At 50.4% G+C, this 22577-nt stretch overlaps 1 protein-coding gene across 3 annotated transcripts in view; it reads right to left on the bottom strand.

The window, feature by feature from the left end:
- Shank2 (SH3 and multiple ankyrin repeat domains 2) overlaps positions 1-22577 on the bottom strand; it is a 537673-nt gene that overhangs the window by 329195 nt on the left and 185901 nt on the right. For all 3 annotated transcript variants that reach the window (XM_023710614.1, XM_023710615.1, XM_023710613.1), the window contains exon 10: positions 12184-12250. In XM_023710614.1, the coding sequence (XP_023566382.1) occupies positions 12184-12250 (67 nt within the window). The remainder of the gene's footprint in view (positions 1-12183; positions 12251-22577) is intronic.

Here is a 22577-nt window from a genome sequence, read left to right as displayed (position 1 = left end):
TTCCTTCCTTCATTTTGGGTATGGGGTATTTGTCCAGCAATGAGAGAAGAGTAACTGAGACACCAGCACTGGGGAGGCTGGAGACCAGAGGATCATTATGAGTCCGAGCTGTGTAGTAAGACCCTGTAACAACCAAATACATTTTTTAAAAAAGCTGAGGTGGATGGCTTCTTCCTGCTGCTTTCCTGATGGCTGCTGCTGCTTCTTTAGCTCCTAACCCTGTCCCTCTGGCTTGGCTGAGATCAGCAGCGCCCTGGTGCCCACCTGTGCACACTCTCTTGTCTCCACTGCCTCCATGAAGTCTTTCCACTTATGCTTATTAGAACCAGAATTAGAAACCTTTTCTCGGCTCAGTTTAATTCCACCACGCATATTCTTTCAAGCCCTCAGCCCTTTGATGAGGCTCAAATACCTGAAATCCCACAAAGAGCTTCAAGAGAGAACTCTCAATTCTCTCTGTTTGGATTTGGGCTCAGCGCTAACCAAAAGGGAATTGTAAAGGCAACTGTGGTAGGGGATGCGGACAGAGAAAAAGGAGCATCTGCCGAAGTTGCTGAGACCAGAGACACACTGCAGCTGGTCCAATATCTGCCTGAAAATGCTGGATTGGAACCCACGCCCTTCTGATCTCTGGTCAAATGTGTTTTCTTCAGCTTTACCCCCAGCAGCCTTTGCATAGTAAGAATATTTCCTTCATTACTTTTGGACTCTACTGTAGTAGCTACATGAGGCTATACAAAAAAGACCAGAAGATCCGGGGTTCAGTGTTCTTCCCTGGAAGGCGCATAGAGCTCTCCCTGGCTTATCGAGGGCTGGAGTGGGGGAAAGGTACTCCTAGGAGGATACACGGAGGAACTTTCTCTCCTGGCTGTGGCCCAACCGAAGCCTTAAGTGGGTTCCTGCAGTTGTTCCGGAGTCTGCAAAGGGCTGGGGAAGGGCTTTGGAAGGTGAACACAGGAAACATAGGTGCTCTGAGACCAGGGACAGCTTTGCCAGAGAAGCTCCGCTGGGATAGGGACCTCCACAGTATGTGACCTACATGGAGAGCTAGAGAAAGCGAAGGTGGAACAGGAGATTGTGATCTATGTTGGGAGTAGGGGTGGGGTCAAGGACCCTGTCTCCTGCCTACAGATACAGCCCATGGCTCTGTCCTACTACTGTCTCCACGGAGCCATCCCCTACCCCACCTGAGCTCAGCACCATGGACGAGCAGGGTAGCAGAGCCACACCTTCTCCATCTTCCCTCTTCTTCCTCCTCTTTCTACTTCCTCCTCCCCTTCTACCTCTCCTCACTATGCCATTTGTCTCACCAGATAGCATCATACCAGTGACCCTTCTGCCAGCATTGGATCCCACCAGACTATGGAACCCCGATAGAGCCTTGTCACACATTTCCTGTTCACAGAGTGAGGGGGGCCAACCTGGCAGGGTCCTAAATCACCTCTTGGTGATAGGAAGCTTCCTGGGCACCACTCACACTCTGGGCAGGGTAAGAACCTCCCAGGAGGTTGAGGGGGTGTGGTGTGTGTGCCCCCGGAATGACCTGGGGTTGTCAGATCCCCTGGACTCCCTTATATTCTGAGTCCTTGCTTTCCTGCTGCTACATTGTTAATCCCCAAAGGACAATTACTTCTAAAAACACCATGAGGCTGCTTCTACAGTTTCCACCAAAAGTGGGTGGGCAGGGGACAGAGCTCTGAGCGGCATCTGGTCTCCAAGGGTCTGGAGCATCCTCAGTAGGTCCTAACAGGTTTCTTCCCAGGGGTGGGTCATAGGGGCAGGGTGAGGACTGAGTTCCAGTGATCTTTCAGCTGCACCAGTCCTCTTGGGCCACTGTGAAAACACAAGTATTTCACCCTCGAGTTTACAAGCCTAGAAGTACACGTTCTCATCCACAGAGTCAGACTGAGGACAGAGGGTGAGGTCACTAGTGTGGTGCGGCAAGCGGCACAGAAAAGCAGGCCAGAGAGGAGGTGGGACGGAAAGGAGAAGAGGAAGGATGAGGAGGGGAGGAGATGGGAAGAGAGATGGTGTCGCTGCCACCCAGACCATCAGGACTGAGCCCAGGTGAGGTGGGGGATGGGCGCGGGCTGGGGCTGGGGCTGGGAGCTTGGGCTGTGCCTGTGGCTGGAAGCTGGGGTTCAGGCCAGCAAATTGTGGGCCAGGGTTTAATGTGCAGCGCTCAGCGGCTCAGGGCCTCCAGTCCAGGGAAAAGCTGCCGCTGTGCCATCTGTGCCGCCTGGTCCAGTGTCCAGGGAGCACAAGCAGGCCGAGTGCTGGCCTGAGCCTCTGGGAGCAAAGAGGCACAGAGCTGGAGAATCCAGTGGGACCCTCAGTGAGGCTGGGTTCATCTGAGGCCTGGAAAGTGATGGTGGCCGAACTGGAAGTAACAGGGTCACACTGTCAGCAGGGTCTCGGATTCCAGCTCACTTCTTGGGGGCACCTTGTGGCCCTAGCAAGTATCTACGGTCCAGGAGGCTGGCCCATCTCCTCTGAGAGATGGGGACAGTGAAGGCCGCCTTGACGAGGCTATCCTCAGGGCTGAAGGAAGAGCTGAGCGCAGTCAGGGGCCAAAGTACATCAGCTGGCTTGGGCTATGCAGATCAAGTTGATCCTCCTTTTTCCTCCAGGAGGCCATCCTGGCTCTTCCTTTCTGGGACTGAATGTCTACAAGACTGGTTTCAGTCCTCCCTCCTCACTACCTGTGGCAAGACATGTAAGTTCTCCACTTAGGGGACCAATGGTCAAAAGTTCAGCTCTTCAGCTGGGATACAAAATCCTGGACCTTGGTGGATCAAGTCCTGGTCTGCAGGAAGAAGATATGCCCAAGATGGCTGAGAAGCTAGACACCAGCCTGAAGTGCCAGGACCAAGCAGAGAGAAGAGGGAGGCAGGGAAAGAGGGAAGAAGGGCAGCAGAGGTTGCTGGGCAGAGCAGCAGAGCTCACTTCCTCCCAGAATGTTCTGAGGGGACACCCGCTGCCCACTCAGACCAAACCAGGTACAGAGCTCAGCACCTATTCAGAAAGGGTGGGCAAGATCATAGGTCAGCCCCAACCTGACATCAATGCAGTGAGGGTCAGGAATGACCTTATAACTAGAGGTGAGGACACAGGGAGAGTCAGTGTTGGTCTAATCCGTAGGTAGAGACCTGCAGAGATAGTGGAGGTGGACTGAGGACAGGAGACTCAAGGAGCCCCAGAGCCCTTGGTTTAAGGAGGGAGATCTGCCCAGTAGGGGCAGCCCAGCAGCACATGGACTACCCTATGTGGAGCTCAGTGACCAGGCTGATGGCGCTGCAGACCAAGAGCCTGCTTCTCCACGGGATGAGGATGACCTCTGCTCTCTATTTTGTAAATACAGTACACTTCTACACAGCTTTCATAGTCCTAGAATTTTCCAGGAATGCAGTCTACCACAAAAGTGAAAGAAAGTACATTCTTGCATGGTGTAGAATTTCAGGAACAGGTGCTCACTGCAGCAAAACATCCCGGTCCCACTAGCCAAGCGTTTTCCTCTTCCATGTGCATAGGGGCTCTGGAGTTGACGGCGACAGTGGTGGAAGGAACAAGGCCCCGGTACTGTACTGGTTCTGCCAGAGTAGGACACGGTCCCACCACAGTGCATGCTATATCAAGTCCTTTATGTGGCAGTGGGGGGTGCTGTGTGGCTGCAGTAACCTGCACACTTAGGCTAAGCTGGTGTTATTTGTCAGCTTCACTGGAGGAGGAGGAGGAAGGAGAAACATTTGTAATAAAAGAGCTGTCCCCTGATGTGGCTGGAGACCAGAGGAGAGGGATGTGTTGAGTCCAAGGGATCTCAGAGAATGCACGGTGAGAGTCCAGGGTCCCCAAAGCGCCCATCCTAGTGCAGGGGGTGATACAGGGCTTCCCCAGGGTCCATACTTCTAGGACCTCGAAGTAAAGAGCCAGGAAAGGCTCCGAGTGGATTTATGTGTGCACAACATGAGACTTGCTACACACGTGCTTCCCAGTGTCTGCTACAGGGGAGGAAGTGTGGCTGGGGATATCCCAAGAAAGACCTGTCACACCTCTTTTCAGGCTTTCCCTCAAGAAGCATTCTACTTGGCCACAGAACGGCCAGGTCACGTGGCATGCTCTAGCAGCCGGGGACAATGCAGACAGTGCATGTGGAAATGCACACTGGACAGGAGGCCACAGCCTGCTGCTCATCTACCTGGCCCCGGACCACACCACAATGCCCTTGGAAGCTCTATACACATGGCACAGGGTAGACTGGAGACAGCAGCAAATCCCGAAGGGATGCTCACCCAGTAGTTGATGCTGGCAATGACCAAGGCTGAAAACACAATTCTAACCTATCATACCTGCAGCATGTGGCATAGAAGAAGGGTGCTGCTGGGATTGCTTAGCAGCATATCCACTGTGCTTTGTGATTTAGAAATAAAACTTCTAGATGGGTAAGCACAAGGAAAAGGTGAAGAAAGTGGAACCATAATGACACACACAACACCAAGCTCCTCAGCAGAGAATAATCAGTACCCAGAGCAAAGAAAGAACAATAGCTGGACGTATCGAGACAAAGCAGCCAGCCCAGTGGACACAGTGGACAGTGCCCAGACACACAAACACCAGCAACCCCACGCAAGCCAGGTCACACAGATTCACGCAATTCCCACTGCTCTGCAAGGAGAACGTGACAAGAACAGGGTCAGCCCCAACAGAAGGGTCACAGCACTCGCTGGTCCTCACATCTGCACAGGGTCTGCTGCTGTGGCCAGGGGGGCTTGGCCCTCCCACTCTCGTGGCCACTTGTTTTGAAAATATTCTCTGCAAGGCAAGTCAATAGCTGTGTGATTACTTCTTAATTCTAGGGGAAACACCACCCCCACCTCCTCTGGGAAGGATCATAAACAGAGACTCTACAATGGGGACCCCATATCATCCCATCTAATTAAAGGAAATAGGTCAGAGTGTGAGATTTTCCTCGAATCTCCTGGCTCCTCTTTTATACACAAAGAATATTGTGATCATTTAAGATTATCGTCTATGCTTCATCGGAAGTAGCGTATTTCAGAGTCAACATGCCGGGAAAACAGAAATCTTCTCTCAGACAGGTCAGAGCTATTTTATTTCCCAGCAGGTGGTACCCAACAAACAGGTATATTCTTAAAGAATCATGATTCCAAGTCAGCCTGAATTTTATATTCTTGCCCACAAATACACACACACATGCACACACAAAATATTACATTAAGAAATCTGTTTTGAAAACATCACCCTCTATCTATCATCTATGCATATCTACAGCATAATGATACAGGCATCCGGTCTTGAAACCTAGCAACCGTATCCAAGTGTTCCTCAGTCAGCTAAGCAGGCGCCTGGACTCACACATCAGCTCAATTGGCTTCACTTTAACAAACACACACCTCTCGCTTCTCTCTCCATAGCTGCAGAAGGACAAGACGTATAAAAACAAACCTTGTTCGGCTGAAGAAGAACAACCCATGTCATTTAATCCATCTGGCAGTGCATCTCCCCACAAAGCCAGGCAGAAACAAAAACAAAGATCGTGAAAAATAGGTTAGCCCGATCGCAGGCTTATCAGCTCGCAACATACTTAATATTTGCATGGCTATTTCGGATGCGGGCTCCCCAGCTCCCTACCAGCCTTGCTTTCTGGGACTGCCGTCCTATAGAAGACATCGTAAATGCTCTATGGCAAACACGCACCAACCCGGCTCGGCTCATCTGCTCAGCCCCAGCTAAGCACCGGATGACAACAAGCAAGGATTATCTTTGGTATTCACAGTCTGCTCTCAGACCGTCGCTTCCTTGGAGCCAGCAGATAAAACAACCCAATGGAGGTTACACTAAATATTTTAAAGAGGAAAGGGGGTGAAAAAAAAAAAATCATGCCGCCCAGAATCAGACAGGAGAAGCACACACGCTGGCCAGTTTGAGCATAATGCTGCATGGTAAGACGCGATCTCTGTTTGAAAGAGAGTTGTGTCCACACGGCATTCCAGATCCATTTCTGGATTCTACAGACCTCCGAGTGCCCATTAATCACATCACTCGGGCCATGCATTCACTGTCCTCCCCCCAAAGCCACATTGGTGCCTCCTAAGTGTTCTGATTTCCTGGCGGTGCTCTTCCATGTCTAGGAAACAAAAGATCCCTCATTCAACAGCCAGAGCTATTGGATCTTTTAAAGGCATCTCATAAAGAAAAGAATCACATCAATAAGCCCCGTGGAAAGTCAGGAAAATGTTCTGCGTGTCCACTCACTTGCTCTATAGCTCAGTGCGGACCCCCTTCACACCCCCACCTTGGAATGCGGGGGTCTTTCTGCCATGCCTATGTAAGACCGGTGCCCCGGGGTAGAAAGGTGAAGGGGGCATCTTACCTTCATTTCCTCCAAGCTCAGAATATTGGCAGGGGTGGGATCCTCCAACATAGTATCCTGGCCCCACTCAATGTCCAATAAGCAAGACTCTGCCTGTGAGCCTGGAGGATATATTTTGCTTCAAGAACAAGGCAGGGCAGCCCCACGTTCAAGGGCTGGGCTCCATGCTCCTATGCTTCCCCTAAGCACTGGAGCAGCTCATAGGTCAAGCTGTGCTGAAGACCGTAAAGCTGAAATGAACCCCCGTCCCATCCTCTCCACCCCCTCCCACCCCAAGCCCTGAGACTGACAGTGAGACACAAACTGCACGTGGAGAGCACATTGGAGTCCTCAGGGGATCACCTGATGTGCTTCCTTGTCCCCCATTCTCCAGGGGACAAGGAGATAAGTCAGCTTTGACAGCAAAGGTCACAGCAACATCCTTAAGGTCACAGACAGCCCTGTGGTAGAGGGAGTCGAGCCAAAATCCTAGGGTAGATAAGTGATGAAGTCCCACGACCTAATTCACAGCCCAAGTAACAACTCACATAGGGAATGTACCCAACACATCCGAGGGTTCCCAAATACCTCCCTCTCTCAGACACTGATAATGCCACACTGCACACTGAAGAACATGGTCTAACAATATGTGTCCTCCCCCTTCCCACCCAATACTTATACTAGGGGATGTGTCAAGGGTATACATCAAGAAAAGAGGGGTAGGGAAGGGAAGGGCTCACCTTGGATGGTGAGCCCTGCTGAGGGGATTATTCTTTCTTTTTCTTCTTTCTTTCTTTCTTTCTTTCTTTCTTTCTTTCTTTCTTTCTTTCTTTCTTTCTTTTTTTTTTTTTTTTAACTGGGGTTTGAACTCAGGCCCTTGCAATTGCCAGGCAAGCGCTTATTCTACTGAGCTATCTCCCCGGCCCCAAGGGGGCTATTTTTCACTGGCCACCTATTACACAAGTCTCACTATGTGCCATGCACTGTGGGGCAGGCACCATCAAAGCTGCTGCCCTAGAAGAGTGAACAACCTCGAGAGTCAAAACACCATAAAACGACATGAGTGCCCTAGAGTGGGTGGATGATGGCTCTGAAAGGGTGAGTCCCAGTCCTGATCCCACACCTGGGATCGTAACCTTGTTTGCAACTAAGATCTTTGCAGATATGATCAATTGAAGGATCTCATGATGAGGTCCTCTTGGATTTAAGGCCGGTTGGATGTCCTTGGCAGAGAAAGGCAAAAGGAAAGATGAGATATGCACATGAAGGAGCAGGCCACGTGAAGAGGAGCAGAGACAGGAGTGATGTATTTCCAACCCAGCGACACCACGGACCAACAGTCACTACTGGACAGAGGCTAGGACCAATTGTCCCCCTTGGGTCTCCAGAAGGAACCCCATTGCATCCCCTTGATGTTGGACTTCTGGCCTCCAGAGTGAGAGAGAATAAATTCTGGTTGTTTAAAGCCTGAAGGTTGTGCCACTCATGATAGCAGCCCCAAGTGGGCCTGATGTCATGTTCTCAACAGGCCCATAAGACACAAGGGTGTACAGGGGTTTTGAATATTTTCACCATGGGTGAGAAAAATCAGGGAAGCCCTTTCTTTTGAAATGTTAAAACGGAAACGCTGAAGTGGCAGATGAATCTAGGATCTGCTGAGAGAACATTTGATTCTGCAAGGAAGCATTTATTCTGGACACTGGAGGAGGCCAAAGTGGGCAGGATCAGTTCTGTCTAAAATGCCTTCTCTGAGGTGCGGAGGATGAGTAACTTGCCTGCCATCAGCGAAGGGTCTCTGCGAACAGACTTCCCTACAGATGCCACCTGGGAAGGCTGTGCGTGGGACCCTTGGCCTTTACTCTGTCCATGCTTAGGTCATCTCTGCAGTCCCAGGCTGCATCCTCCTCCGGATCTGCCCCTCCTCTCCAAGTGCATGGCAGGAGTTTCCCTGCAGCTGGCAATGCTAAACTCTAGAGCCATGAAGCCTGGACAAAAAAGCAGCGAGGAAGACCCTTCACTCTGGGCAAGGGGACCCATTCTGCTGGAGGTAAGTATCTAGGGAGCCCTTTTTTCTCTCTGGCTAATCTTTTCAGGCAGGGTTCTGGGGCCAGCCTGGATGGGCAGCTCTCCCACAAGGTGGAAGCATGCTTGCTCCATGGGAGGCAGTTAGATATGCTCAGGGGAGGGCACGGGCATTGTCTCAGAGTGAGATGGTTTCGGTTCTAGGGTTGGCTTGCTCACATAAAATCATACAGGAAGTATGATTTTGAAAAAGTATAGAAGTAAGAAGCTGAGGAAGCTCTGCCTGCACGCCCTGGCCTCACTGTTCCCATGCACGGCACTGCTCGCCAGCACCTGTAACTCCCTGAGGAAGGTTTTCCTGGCATCTAGAAGGAGCCTGCACTGAAGAATTTGAACTACTGGGAAAACACATGAACAGTTCCACCCTGGGGACAGGGATACAATGCCTAACTGCGTTCATTGCTTCACCAGGACCCAAGAAGGACAAGGCCTCCAGGTCCCTGCTGCCATGCTCACTGACACCTGGTTCTGGCACCTCACCCTCCCAGCTTGATTCTCTGGGCCCCCAGGGCCTAGGCATTCCCTTCACTGTAACTCTACCCTGTTCTTGCCTTGAGCTCTTTTCCAGAGAAGCCAGTTCCAAGGCCCCATCACTCCTCAGGTCCTTCCTTGGTAAGAGGGAGCCAGCCACATCTGGAGGCAGAGGCCTTGCTGTGTAACCCATAACTCTCAGTGGGTTTTCCGTTTTAATGTATTTGGTTATTGCAGGCTCTCAGTATGCAGCTCGGACTCATGGTGATCCTCCTGCTTTCAACCTCCCCAGAGATGGGATTACAGGCATGCACCACTTCACCCAAACTCTAGCTGGCTCACCCCACCCCAGGGTGGGGCTGGAATGGCATGTGGTTCCTGGGATAGAACTGTACTCCCAGCACTTGCCTTAGCTTGCCTATGCAGGTGCTTTAGTCTGCTGAGCTCTCTCACTGGCTCCAGTGTCAGCTGTTTTCACCAGCCTGAATTAGCCAGCTCTCTCAGAGAATGGCACAGACAATGGTAAGCATGCACGCAGGCCCGGGGACAGACAGCACCTGGCCCTTCTTGCCATATACCCAACCCGCGACCCTGCTGATACTAAAGGATGGTGCAGAGCAGGTGTGCATGTGGAAAAGAAGTAAGTGGCTCAGTCCCAGTGGTTCAGTCCCCAGAGCATTGATTCAGGACCCACACTACTCAAGTCCTTCATCCCTCCCCTGGGAGGCTTTCTCCTCAGTCTTCAGGCACACTTTGCACTGGTGCCAGTTTACTAACTCACAATCACGAATCTCTAGACAGCGCAGATGGAAAGAAGTCTTTGAACAAATAAAATCAACAAAGCAATTTCTTTGGAGCTGCAGAAGGGACATGGAGGGGAGTACAGATTTTCCCTTTGGGCCCTTGAAAAGCTCCCAAAGCAGGTAAATTCATCATCTGGTTGTAACAGGAAACTGGTGTTCACCACTGGTCCAGATAGTTCCCAAAGGAACAGAAGCAGAAGGTGCTCACCCCAACCCCAGCCTGGGGAATGCACAAGGAGAAGGTTCTCACTCCATAGGGGGCGCTGTTTGTAGTACAAATAATTCATCAGAATGGATGAGTGGTCACTAACTAGATTTGCCTGCTCAACATGTATCTCTTATAATAAAAAAGCTTTCAGTTTTTAATAAGGTGTTTGCATCCAGATAGGAAAGCTAATTATAGCTCCAAAATGAAGACACATAACCACATTCTCCCAGAGCTGGGTTCTAATATCAGTTTCAGGTGACCTGGCACGGGAGCTTTGTCTTTTGCAGGAGGGTTTGGTGGCCAATCCTTTTTGTCCAAAAGAAGGAAGGGCTGTGAGTTGCAGGGTGGGGCTCAAGCAGAAGTAGTGTTGAGCCTCTACTTCATCCAGAGAGCAGGTAAAGGACACAGAGTGGCCTCCCACTTGGCTGCGCAGGTCCCAGTCAAGGTTTCCAGTTGATAACCATATGAGATACCCTGGAGCTCAAGACTGTGGCAGGCAGCTTAGAGAGCTATGTACTCTCAGGACCCTGCATCCCGGGGGCAGGCACATCATCCCCATTGTTGTCCATAGGGCCTGCACCGGAGACTGATCAGTACCCTTCCCCAACATCCTTCTTGGCCACTAGTGTTTCAGACCTCAAGCCAAGTCTGTCCCACTGATTGCACTGCCCTCTGGTAACCAGGAGGCAGTAGGAAGACAGTCTTGGGCATTCTAAGTGCTCAGTTCATTTTCTAAATCACTTTGCTGACTTGAACCCATCCATCTCTATAATGTACTCGGAGGTGCTGACGCAGCCATGGTGGAAGTCTGGAGCTCACAGCAATTAAGTGCTTTGCCCTGGCTCACAGGAGGGGTAGACATCAGCACCAGCACGGCCTTTGGGAGGCCTGATGCTCCCTGAGGGTTGCGGGATGATGCAAGCCAGCATCTACCTCTGCATCTTCCCATGATTCTCACACAGTACAGGGACCAGCCAGAGTCAGTGAATGCAAGACACACACCAGACAATAAAGAAGGACAGCCAAACAGTAGAGTTTTGCTCACTCCCAGCACCCAAAATGGGGCAAAGGCACAGACAATGAGAGACAGACTCCTTCCCGCCACTTCTCAGCCCCGCTCCAACCCCTTCGGATCAATGATGCCATCCTTGAAAGCTCACCACTGTTGGTCCAGTAGGACTGTTCCCCGCTGCAGGTCCTGTGGAAGCCCGGGGCTGGAGGGACCAGGCCAGTGGGCTCGTCCAAGGTGCAAGACTGGGCCCAGCCAATGGCTGGGCGGTGGGCACGGGGAGGAGCCCCAGACACTGCCCTCCTGGCTGGCACAAGGGGTACTAAAAATGGGAATGTCATCAGCACCACTGCTCGGAAAGCTAAGTGGAGCAATGAGAGGGGAGGGGAGAGGATGCGTGGTTCTTTTTCTGATTCCATCACCATCCCTAATCTATGTGGAAGCGTGGACCTCATGATCCTTTCCAGGGAACACACAAACAACATGCCAGTTAAACTGACTCACCGATGGAACCACACTGCTCAGAAGCTATCCCTTGACATTTAGCAAGTTTCCCCACTTAAGTTTCCTACTTTCTTAGATTTTTGGAAGATTTTATTTAGTTTTTTAGAGCAGTTGTAGGATCACAGCAAAACCAAGAGGAAGGTTCAGAGGTACCTTCCCAACCCCCACATGCACAGCTTTTCCTCATGGTCAATGTATTGTACAAGAGCAGTACATGAGTCCCAACTAATGGCTCTAACACCTGACCCAAAGCCCATGGTTGACATTAGGATCCACTGCTGGGTTGGGCATTCTACGGGTTTGGGGAAAGTCATAAGAATACATGTCAATTTCTATCAGTATTTGGGGAAATCAGAGATCCAAGTCAGAGTTCCCTAGTTCCAACTCCCAACATAAATAAAACATTTCCTGTTCCTTTTCCCGCCCTCCCACATCCATTACACTCATGTGGAGGGAAGACTTACCATGGGACCTTTCAGAAGACACAAGAGCCTCGCCCTCCCAGGAAGCAGGGGTCATATTCTGGACCATTGCCCAGTTTTCGGGGTCTTTTTTTTTTACCCCTTCCTGCCATAAGTTAACAAAACAGGACCAGAGGCAGAAGGGTGCTTGTGCCAAACTCTATGGAGCTAGTTAATGGTGGGCTCGGTACCAATCTCAGAGGAGTCTAGAAAGCTGGTGAGCATATCCTGAGCTGAACCGGATGCTGCTGTCGTTTCCCCGCGTGTTTACTCACCGATGTCTGTCTCCTTGTGGTTTTTGATGTATTCTGCCAGCTCAAAGTTGCCTGCTATGATCGCCACCTGCAGATGAGAAATTACATGAAAATGAAGCGTCGGCTGCATAGTACGGAAGTGGGTCTCTGCAGCCTCTACATCGCTGGAGGCCTTGTGCTAGGGTCCAGTCACAGATCTGTGAAAGGCAGCCATGAGGTCTAGCAACTCACACCGCTCCACTTTGGCATGGTGATGCACCCAGAGTACCCGTTCTATCTACAGAACCCAAATGAGCCAGGGCTCTGTCCAGGGGCATCAGGGGAAAGCCTTTGAACAGCAGCAAAGAGTTCTACAAGGTCAGAGCCTGGAAACGCCACCCCACCCCTACATCCCACCTTCCGAGAAGCCTTGCCCGGGTCCCACGCTTACATTCAGGAGTCTTTCTTTCTATTAAGACAAAGCCAGTCCCTATAATGGACAGAAGGTACAACCTTGAGGGGGCATTTAAAGCTCATCAGATTTCAGTTCAGAGTAGAGCATTTTGCCCACAAGAGTGGGCACAGCCAGTAAGTGGCACCAGAAACAGCACCTACAAAAACCATCCCAATGTGCCCTGCAGACCAAAGATGCTCTATGGTGTTTGACATATGGGAAGATACAGGTGAGTGAAGCCACGTGCCCTGGGGATGCCCCAAACCAGAGATGGGGTTCACGATACCCCAGAGAGGAGTCGCTGGGCTGCCAGCCAGCATGTGTGCACCAACAGCACTGAGCTCATAGTACCAACCAGGGGGGGGGGATGTCAAACACATCTGCAGGGAGTTCACATAAGGTGACAGTGTGGCTGGGACCAGCTAATCAGCCGAAGGCCATGAAAGCCAGACCCAAAGCTCTCTGGAGAAGCAGCCTTCCTCAGACGGCAGCGCCCACACCTACCCCACAGATTTCAGGCCCATCAGTCCTGCACTCACTCAGGTGAGCCCACACCTTACAGTAAATGTCTTCCTGTTACATACACACGCGCGCACACACACACACACACACACACACACACAATTTGGCTAGGATATGTTATACTGTAACAAAGTCATCACAATATTCTAAATCAAGAATGTATTGAATGGCTGGCAATACAGCTCAGCAGCACAGCACCTTCAAAGTCCTGAGTTTGAGTCCTGACAGACCAGAAAGCAACAAAAATAAGAAAGCACTTAATGCCGTCTCCAGCGAGCATCTCAGCCCATGAGCTCGAGCGCACCCTGCAGGTGTCAGTGGCTCTTGCTCATGACCCCTGGGATCACTGTCCAACTTTGCCAGAGAACAGTGCCCTACAGGCGGCTCACCCAAGAAAAGGCCTAGACTAATCAGAAGTACAGTTTGTGTTGAATGCATGTTGCTTTCATACCATCATAAAACTGAAGAATCTTCAACTGAGCAATTATAAGTTAAGGACCATTTCTCTCTCTCTCCCTGGGCGCTGCATTGTGCACCTAGTGATGGCTAATACAGTGAGGCTTCCCTTATATGCATCTTCACACATTAAAAAAAAAAAAAAAGACAAAATTCAAGCTGTGCAGAGCAGCGGGTAAGAAAGCCACAGGAGATCTGGCTGGGGATATGCCCTGAGGGGGTCCACAGGGGTTGGGAGGTGAATTAGACCAGCTGAACTGAGGGCAGAGGAGGACTCAGCAGTGCAGGTGGTGTCCTTGCCCTGCCTTCCAGTGCCCTAAGCATGGCACCTCCCCTCTTGGGATCTGCCTCTACACTGTGCTTCTTGTGGCCACACCCAGTTACAGCACCCCACGCTCCTACCTGGGTTTTCCATGAGGTCTGTGATGGGGGACCTTTTGCTGATGCTGACAGGTCCCTCTTGGGACAGATCAAGACCACAGTGTAGAGAACAAGGGCAAATAGGACCTGATGGCTGGGGCCTAGGGGGCTCTGCCCTTGACATTCAGAGACAACAGAGGATGCAGGGACGTTAGCATTAGCCAGGGGCCACACCTCCTCTGACAGAAGTGCTTCTCTTGCCCATGTCGAATCCCTGGAGTGAGACTCCAAAGAGAGCCCAGCTCACACTTTGCAGAACCAACTAGCAGGCAGTGGTGGTGATGGGGTTAGCCTGTTTTTAGAACTCAAAAAATTGACAGTTGGGTTCTCCTTGGCACCTCACAGGCTTAGACTTACCAGTAATTTAATCTCATGGTCTGTAAGGCACAGCATCAGAATTGGTACTAGGACGATCTATTAGGAGCGAGGATGGTGGGAAGATGCTTGTGCTGAAGGCCGGACAGTGGCGAGGCAGGGTGGCCTTGGCTTCGCTGGGGACAGGCCAACAGAGGCTGTGCCTTGTGGAGAAGTGGCCGTGGCCTAGGCCCGGCCACGCACACTGTCCTCATCCCTCTTGGGGACAGAAGCCTCGGCTCTGAGACCTCTGTCGTGTATCTCTTCACCTCAGTACTGGAGTATCACAGCGTCCACAGGGCTTGGAGGGAATGTAGGGGACACGCCTGCCTACACCCCTGCATCCCGCCCTGGATAGTCTTCCTCCTACACTGAAGGTGGCACTACAGTACTCTGCCAGGTATGTACCGACCCATCCCACCCTCCCCAGTTCCCGTCTCCATGTCTGGAACCCGGGTTTCTTTCAGTCTTCTGACCTGATCTACATGAGATGGTCCTGATAGCCTTCAGTCCCTGCACCCACCCCATCAAGCAGACCTTAGGTTTTCAGGGGCTCCCACTGGCCCAGTTATCTTCCCCTGACCCAGCGCCCCTGGTGCAGCATCTCCCACAGGCCCAGGAACAAACAACTCAAGAGCTAGGCAATGCTCAGAGCCAGCACCACCACGGCAGGCCTGAAGAATACACAGGTCTTGTGGTAAAGGCCCTGGGTACACAGGGACCCGGAGTATTCAGGGGTGCCCTGGAAGGACGGGGGGGGGGTATGAATATGGCAGGAAGGTCCCCACAGGTAGTGACAGCTGCCACCTCCCACCCGCATCAGGCACTGCCTGCCGTCTTCTCTGGTGCTGTCAACACACCGGCTCTGTGCTGCGCACTGCATTCTGGTACAAACCCCAGTGCACCCCTTGGATTCCTACCCCCGAGGAATGCCGTCCTGCTTATGAAGGCTGAGCCTTGACCTTGAATTTCCAGTCTCCAAAAGTGTGAGAAACAAATTTCTGTAGTTCCTAAGCAGCCTGGGATATGGTGTTTGGTTACAGCAAAATAAACCAAGACCACATCCACCTTGTCCCATCTGTCACTTGGGAACAAACAGCGCTCAGCAAGGCACTAAAACAGCCAGCTCTCCTGCCCGGTTGGGTGCTACAGCACACATGGGCATCTTCACAGCAATAAGGGTGCCAAGGAATGGGACTGTGTACCCTCTGGATGCACGTCCCGGGACCATAGTGTCCTGGCAGTGACAGTGTCCTGGCAGTGACAGTGCCCTGACATCACACTTTGCTCACCCTGCTCTGACGCTGAGCTAGACCCAGGGTGAGGGCACAAGCCACCTCCCCCCTCACTGACTGCTCAACAGTCTCCTGGCATCCACAGCCAGAGTGCGGGGGAACCCGCTGCCAGCCCCAAGGAAGTCTCCTCCTCTTGCCAAAGTGCAATATGCTTCCGACAGCAAGAGCTATTTATAGGTGCCTCTGTGATTCCCCACACTGCCTTGCCAACACTGGGGATAGCTCCTCACAGAGACACCAGGGGAGCTACAGCGATGCCATCCCCATCTCCTTTGTCTTTGGCTTTCCTTTTGGGTGGCACAGTGTAACCTGGGCCAGACACCTATGCTAGAAAGCAACTGGTGCTCAAGGTCTAGAAGCCTGGTCAGGTAGTTTGAGGCATGAGCATCTCAGCTACTCCAGGACATGTTGGGGAGACCCAGGGCGTGGCTGGGTGAAGTCAAGGTTGCTGGTCTCTACAGACACTCTCTAAGGGAGTCTCTGCCCAGCCCTGGGTTCAAGTGGGGTATCTGGAGAGGCATGAGTGAGCCAGTGATGATCCTGCAGGTTCCAACAGGAACAGCGTCCTGGGCTTCAAAAAATTATTCAAGGGGCTTGAGAGCCTTTGAAAGTCAATGCATATGACCCAGGGGTGCCTGACTTTCTTGGGGACCCTACAGCAATATGGTGGCGTTTCTTAGACAGAGCCCCTGTTGGGCAGCAGGGGCAAATGACACTCACACCTCCAGGAAGTGTTGTCTCACGATTCTGAGGACCAGGGAACAGTTAGAGATGCAGCACAGCAAGGACTCACGAGGTTATCCCAAAGTAGGTCCATAGTCAGCGGCCCCTGGCTTTCCCTTGAAAGAGGGCCTAAGCAATCACATAAAGACTTGCCCAGACAAGACCCTTTGAGGGTGTCTGGCAGTGGGACAAAGTGTCCCCATGGCACCAAAAGTCAGGCAGATGCAGTCCTTTATGCCTCACTCACAGTGAGGAGCAAGAAGTTGAAACGGTCTCCCCCTGGTGGCACACAGCAGCAGGGAGCGGCCAGAGCTAAGGCACCTGATGGCCAGAAAGAGGTGGTTCTGTCCCTGAGACCTCAGGTAGGCTACCTCACCTCTGTACCTAGGAATAATTTTGCCAGCCTGACTCTGCTATGACTATCGTTGAGGATTAAAATAGCTAACGTGGGCCAACGGCTTAAAGCCACGTCATTCAATATTAACAAAGCACCTGATATGAGCAAGCTAAGTACAAAAACTTCATGGTATATGGAGATGATATCATTGGGAGGTGGGTTTATTTGAGGAATAAAAGGTAATCAATACAGTTCCTCTCAATAAAAAAGGGGGAAGTAATATAATTATCTTTGATAGTTGCAGCATCTGATCAATTGAGACATTTTATCAAAGGTATCAGATATAATGATACCGAGTTTGATACCCAGTACCACATGCCCTGCTGGCCCTGAAACTGGGTGTGGTGGCACATGCCTATAATCCTAGCACTGGGGAGGCTGAGACAGGAGAATCACTACAAATCCTATGGAGTGAGACCCTGTATCCAAAGAATGTAATAAATTTAATAGAAACAAATTAAATGAACTTAGCCTGCTATTGCATCGATAAATACATCTGACCAATCTGTAACCTAGCATAATGTGTTTGTGGATTCAACCAGCTGTGGTTCAAAATATTTAGGAAAATGCATGTATGGAACACATATAGATATCTTGCTTATTATGACTCTATAAATAAAACAGTGTAATCAATATCTGTACAGCATTTCCACTATTTAAGGTATTATAGAGCAAGTAGAGATGACTTAAGTATTGTGGTAGTTGATACATTCTGTCAATTACAATTGGTTCCACCATAGTGCCATGGGCCACCCCAGAGTGACTCAGCATGAAAATGTAGATAAAGGAGTTAAGGAAGGCTTCCTGGTGGCCATGCCCCACTTCCATGAAGAAGTCCTAGTCTTTGGAGGAGCTTGATCTTTGCAGCTGCACCACTCCAGAGAAGCTATGATCTTTGCCATGGAGCGCTGGTCTTCGCAGTCAGTGTAGAAGGAAGAGAAAGGCTTGATGCATGCCACAGCTGCTGCTCCTCCTCTGCTCTTCATTGTTTGCTGCTGCTTTGAACTGCTGTCGTTTGCATTGGAGCCAGCAAAGTATGAACTGAAAGCTCCACAAACTGTGAGCTAAATAAACCTTTCCTTCCTTCATTTTGAGTGTTGGGTATTTGTCCCAACAATAAGTAAAAAGTAACTAAGACAGAATTTGGTACCAGGAGTAGGGTCATTGCTGTGACTGTACCTGACCATGTGGTTTACAAACTTCTGGGAATGGCTTATGAGAAGAGATAGGAAAGGTTCAGAGATGACACCTGCAAGTGAAGTGCTGAAACAGCTTCAGCTGTTCTATAGGGAAGAGTCTGGTCAGAGCTCAGATCAAAATGCTGATAGGAATCCTGGCTGTAAAGACCAGAATAGGGAGATTTCTACTGGGAAGAAGGGCAGCACTAATTGTTGGACTGTGGATGATGTGTTATGGCTTGGCAGAAGGTTTGTCTGCATTTTGCTCCTGTCCAGAAACTTTGCCTGAGACTGAAATTAAGAACAGTAGACTAGATAATCTTGAAAAAGAAATTGCACATCATGCAAATATTGGGGCAGTGGTGTGGTTGTTATTGTGGGCTTTTAGTCAGATTTATGTTAAGAATGAAGAGCAAAGAGAATTTGTTTCTTGGAATCAGGGTCAGAGTGCTCAGCGATCCGGGCACTCAACCCCTACAGCCAGGAGAGAGGAAATCCTGGCTACTGCTCCAGCTGGCAGCAGCCCTTGGCATCATCCACGTGGCACTGGTTTTAGGCACATGCAGAATGTAGGAATTCTGAGGTTAAGAAGGCTTCTACTTCAATTTCAGAAGAAGGCCTGGGATGCCAGGCAATGTGCCCCTGAGAGGGCAGTGTGTAAAGCTACAAAGGAGAAGCCTATTCAGTGGAAACCTCAGAAGTTTGACAAAGCCAGGAATGTGGTGGTCTAAGGAAAGCTGCAAAAAGGGAGCAAAGCAGGCCTAAGAGAAAAGCCATAGGAGCTACCCGCAGAGGTGCCACAGGGGAGGAGTTATGTGAGACTTTTGGAGCTCACACTTGTTAAAGGTTGCTTTGAATGTTCCACAGGAACTATAGGACTTAATGTTTGCCCTTCTGGATTTTGGACTTGTCTTGGTCCCCACTGTATCCTGCTGTGTATACCTTTTGGAATAGCAGTGCTTATCTTGTGCCTTTGAAGGTTGGAAGTGTTTACCTTTTCATTTGTAGAGGGGCTCACAACTAAGAGTTTGCCTTAGATCTTGGAGGCTTGGGACTTGGACTTCTCAGCATTGCTGAAATTGTTAAGACTTGGCAACTCCTAGAAATGGACTAAAATGTCTTTTGCATAAACAGATGTGCATGAGTCTTTGGAGGGCCAGGACAATACGTCAAGGTCCTAATGTCATACAATGTTCAAGTTGTAAGATGTTTAAGCATGTCTGTGTACTTGGAAATTGGCTTAAAGAAGTATATGTCTAGCTGCCAAGTTGACAAGGGGTGGACTGTGTTAGTTGATACATTGTATCAACGTGGCTGATTTGGCAGTTCCAGGCATGGGGGCCTCCCCTATCCTGCAGGTGGTGTGATTGGTTCCACCCTAGTGCCATAGGCCACCCCAGAGTGACTCAGCATGAAAAGTGTATATAAAGGAATTAAGGGAGGCTTCCTGCTGCCCTGCCCCACTTCCATGTAGAAGTCCCAGTCTTCAGAGGAGCTTGATCTTCACAGCTGAGCACTTTGGAGGAGTTAGAATCTTCGCCATGGAGTGTTGGCCTTCGCAGTCAGTGTAGAAGAGAGAGGCTTGATGGATGCCGCAGCTCCTGCCCCTCCTCTGCTTTTCAATGTTTTCTGCTGCCATTAACTGTTGTTGTTTGTATTGGAGCCAGCAGAATATGAACTGAAAGCTCCACAAATTGTGAGCAAAATAAACCTTTCCTCCTTCATTTTGAGTGTTGGGTATTTGTCCCAGCAGTGAGTAAAAAAGTAACTAAGACAAGTATATGGAAGACATGGATGGTTTCTATGAAACACTGTGCCATTTTATTTTTGTCAATTTTTAAAATCTATCTGTCTGTCTATCTATCTATCTATCTATCTATCTATCTATCTATCTATCTGGTACATGGTCTCACTACACAGCTCAGACTCATAGTGATCCTCCTGTCTCAGCCTCTCTAATGCTGGGATTACAGGTGTGTGCCACCATGCCTGGTTTCAGTGACTGACACAGCGGCATGGCATGTGGTACACTGGGGATTGAACCCGGGTCCTTGTGCTTGTCAGGTAGGTGCTTAGACCGCTGAGCTATCCCCTCAGCCCAACTGTGTCATTTTGTATAAGAACTTGATCATCAACAAATCCCTGGTATCTGTCGGGGACCCAGAGCGGCTCTCCCATGGAGACCTAGGCACAACTGTGCATCAGTTCATAAAGAACCCTCCCCCTCACCTGATTGGCACTTGATCCCAAGGGCTGCTGTGCTAGGCTTGCTGAGGGGAGGGAGCTGGGTGGGCAGGGGCAGGCTGGCCCCACAGGTATCACCGTGTCTGGAATTCTCTGTCTTTACTCGCAGCTCTTGCCATTCTCCAGTTCACCAGGCTAGCTTCCTCACACCGCAGTCCCCCAAAGCTTATATAACATCATTTCTGGCAGGTTCCACTGGTCAGAGAACAAGAGGGATTCTGGGAACAGGATGAGTGCAGACCCCATGTGCTGATGGTAGAGCCGCACCCTTCATCCTACCACGTCTGAGAGGTGGATATAGTGTGGATCCATCCACAGGTATCTTGTCCTTTGTACCTGGATCAAACAGAGGTCCCAAAGGTCACACTATCACCTGGCTTTGCACCTGGGTTCCATAGCTTGCATAACTCAGCTCTGTACTGTCTGGTTAAGACTGGCTCCAACCAAGCACCCATGTTGCCAAGTCACATCCCAGGAAGCTGTCCTGATCACAAGACATGGGTCTCTTGGTCCAGTAGTTAGCACTGGAAGATTATAACTAAGGAAATAAAACCATGTCAGCTTCTTGAAACTTCTGATCTAACCAGTGGGGCAGATCTAACTGGTCTATCTTCATTTTATCAGTTATCTTCCAGCCAAGATGTGGAAATATTGATCAGGTAAGAGTCTGCCAGCCCTGGGGAGGGAGCTGCCTGCTTTTCATGTCTATGCAGTATATCCAGTTCTGGGTCCTGAAAAATATTCATGGCAGTCAGTGGCGGCGGGGGGTGGGAAACTCCATGAAAACCATCAGAGAGAGGCAAACAAGTTTAGCACTAACATACAAGAATGGGAAGTAATTTTCACATCTATCAAATGCATCTTCCCTTTCCCAGATGGATTTGCCAATAAAATGAGTTTCTCTTTTAAAACAGCAATGGGTTTGAAGGACATCTCCTCCTCCTCCTCCTCTTCTTTCTCCTCCAAGAAATCTTGCCAGAAAGCCAACAAGTCTACGACATTTGCAGAGAAGCAGTCTTCAGAAAGAGGAGCCTCAGTGTGCACAGGCGTCAGGCTCAGGGCAGTGAGATGCCCCTATTTGCCTCAAGGTCCCCCAACTCATGAGCAGACAGAGTGAGTCCTCTATGTGTGAGAGGCTGAGATTTGCAGTTTTAGATGCTCCTAGACTGGCTCTAGCACCCTGTGGCAATGAGAAGCATGAACAAGCTGGGTGCAGCCATGGTACTCACGTTGCTCACCGTGTGCACAGAGCCAAACCCTACACAGCAGCAACTGATTCTGTCCTCCAGCCCACAGAAGGCAGAGCTGCTGTGACCCTTGCTTCACAGATGGGGAAGCAGGACTTGCCAGCGCCAGTGAGTGGGCTTTGCAGTTCCACAGATTAATGTAGTCACAAGGTGGTACTGCAGGGGATTCCTGCAGTTAGAGCCTCATGAGGTTGGGTGCAGCGCCCAACCTCATGAGGCTCTAACTGCAGGAATCCCCACAACACCGCAAGACAAGCACTATCTTTCTGCTTGGAAAGAGGTAGAAGGGAGATTAATGCTGACATGTGATTTACAACAGAATTGGAGCAGCATTTTCTGAAGACAAAGAAGGCTGTGACAACCGAGATCAACACTCATGTGTATTGTTTTGTTAGGGCTGCCACACAGAATGCCACACCCAGGGGGCCTCAATGGCAGACAGTCCTTGTCCCACATCCTGGAGACTAGAGGTCTAAGCAAGATCAAGGTGCCCAGGGGGGTCCCTCCTGTGACTTCTTTTCCTGGCTTGCAAATGGCGTCTCCTCTCTGTGTCTTCACATGACCCTCTGTGTGTGTCTGTGTCCTGCTCTCCTCTTCATACAAGGACACAGCATTTCTATAAAGGACCTCTTCAAACCCAGCCAGATTCAACCCACACTGTTTAGCACAAGGGTAGGGTGGAATCTCCCTGCCTTTCTCATAGACACTTATGATCCTCAAGCAAGCAGCAGATTGGAGCTGCTTCCAAAGGCTCACAGCCCCTCCCTCCACACCGTAGTCTCTTTTTCTGCATGTGGTGGTGCGAGCTACTGCAGATATAACTGTCACACGGAGCCACAGGTGCCACAGTTGCATCCTCTGTTTCCCCAAGACTTCATAATAAAAAACTTTACACACATCTCAAAAAGCAGAAAACAAGTCATGACGTCTTGGTGTAGTGCCCAACTCGACCATACTCTTGTCCATGTACCTGCAAGAAGGCATGAGACTGCCTCACCTGGTGCTTCCTGGTGAACCACTGCGATGCCCTCCTCTCCAAGTCCCTCGGCACCTGCAGACGCAGAGGGCACCCCTCCACACACAGTGTCACAATCAGAACACTGGTGTTTGTTCCCAAAGAGCCTCTAGGGTGCACTCCATACTTAC

Source organism: Octodon degus, unplaced genomic scaffold (assembly GCF_000260255.1).
Source record: "Octodon degus isolate 3935 unplaced genomic scaffold, OctDeg1.0 scaffold00018, whole genome shotgun sequence".
Classification (NCBI taxonomy): Eukaryota; Metazoa; Chordata; class Mammalia; order Rodentia; family Octodontidae; genus Octodon; species Octodon degus.
The sequence above is the reverse complement of the archived record's forward strand: the minus strand, read 5'-3'. Positions and strand labels throughout refer to the sequence as shown.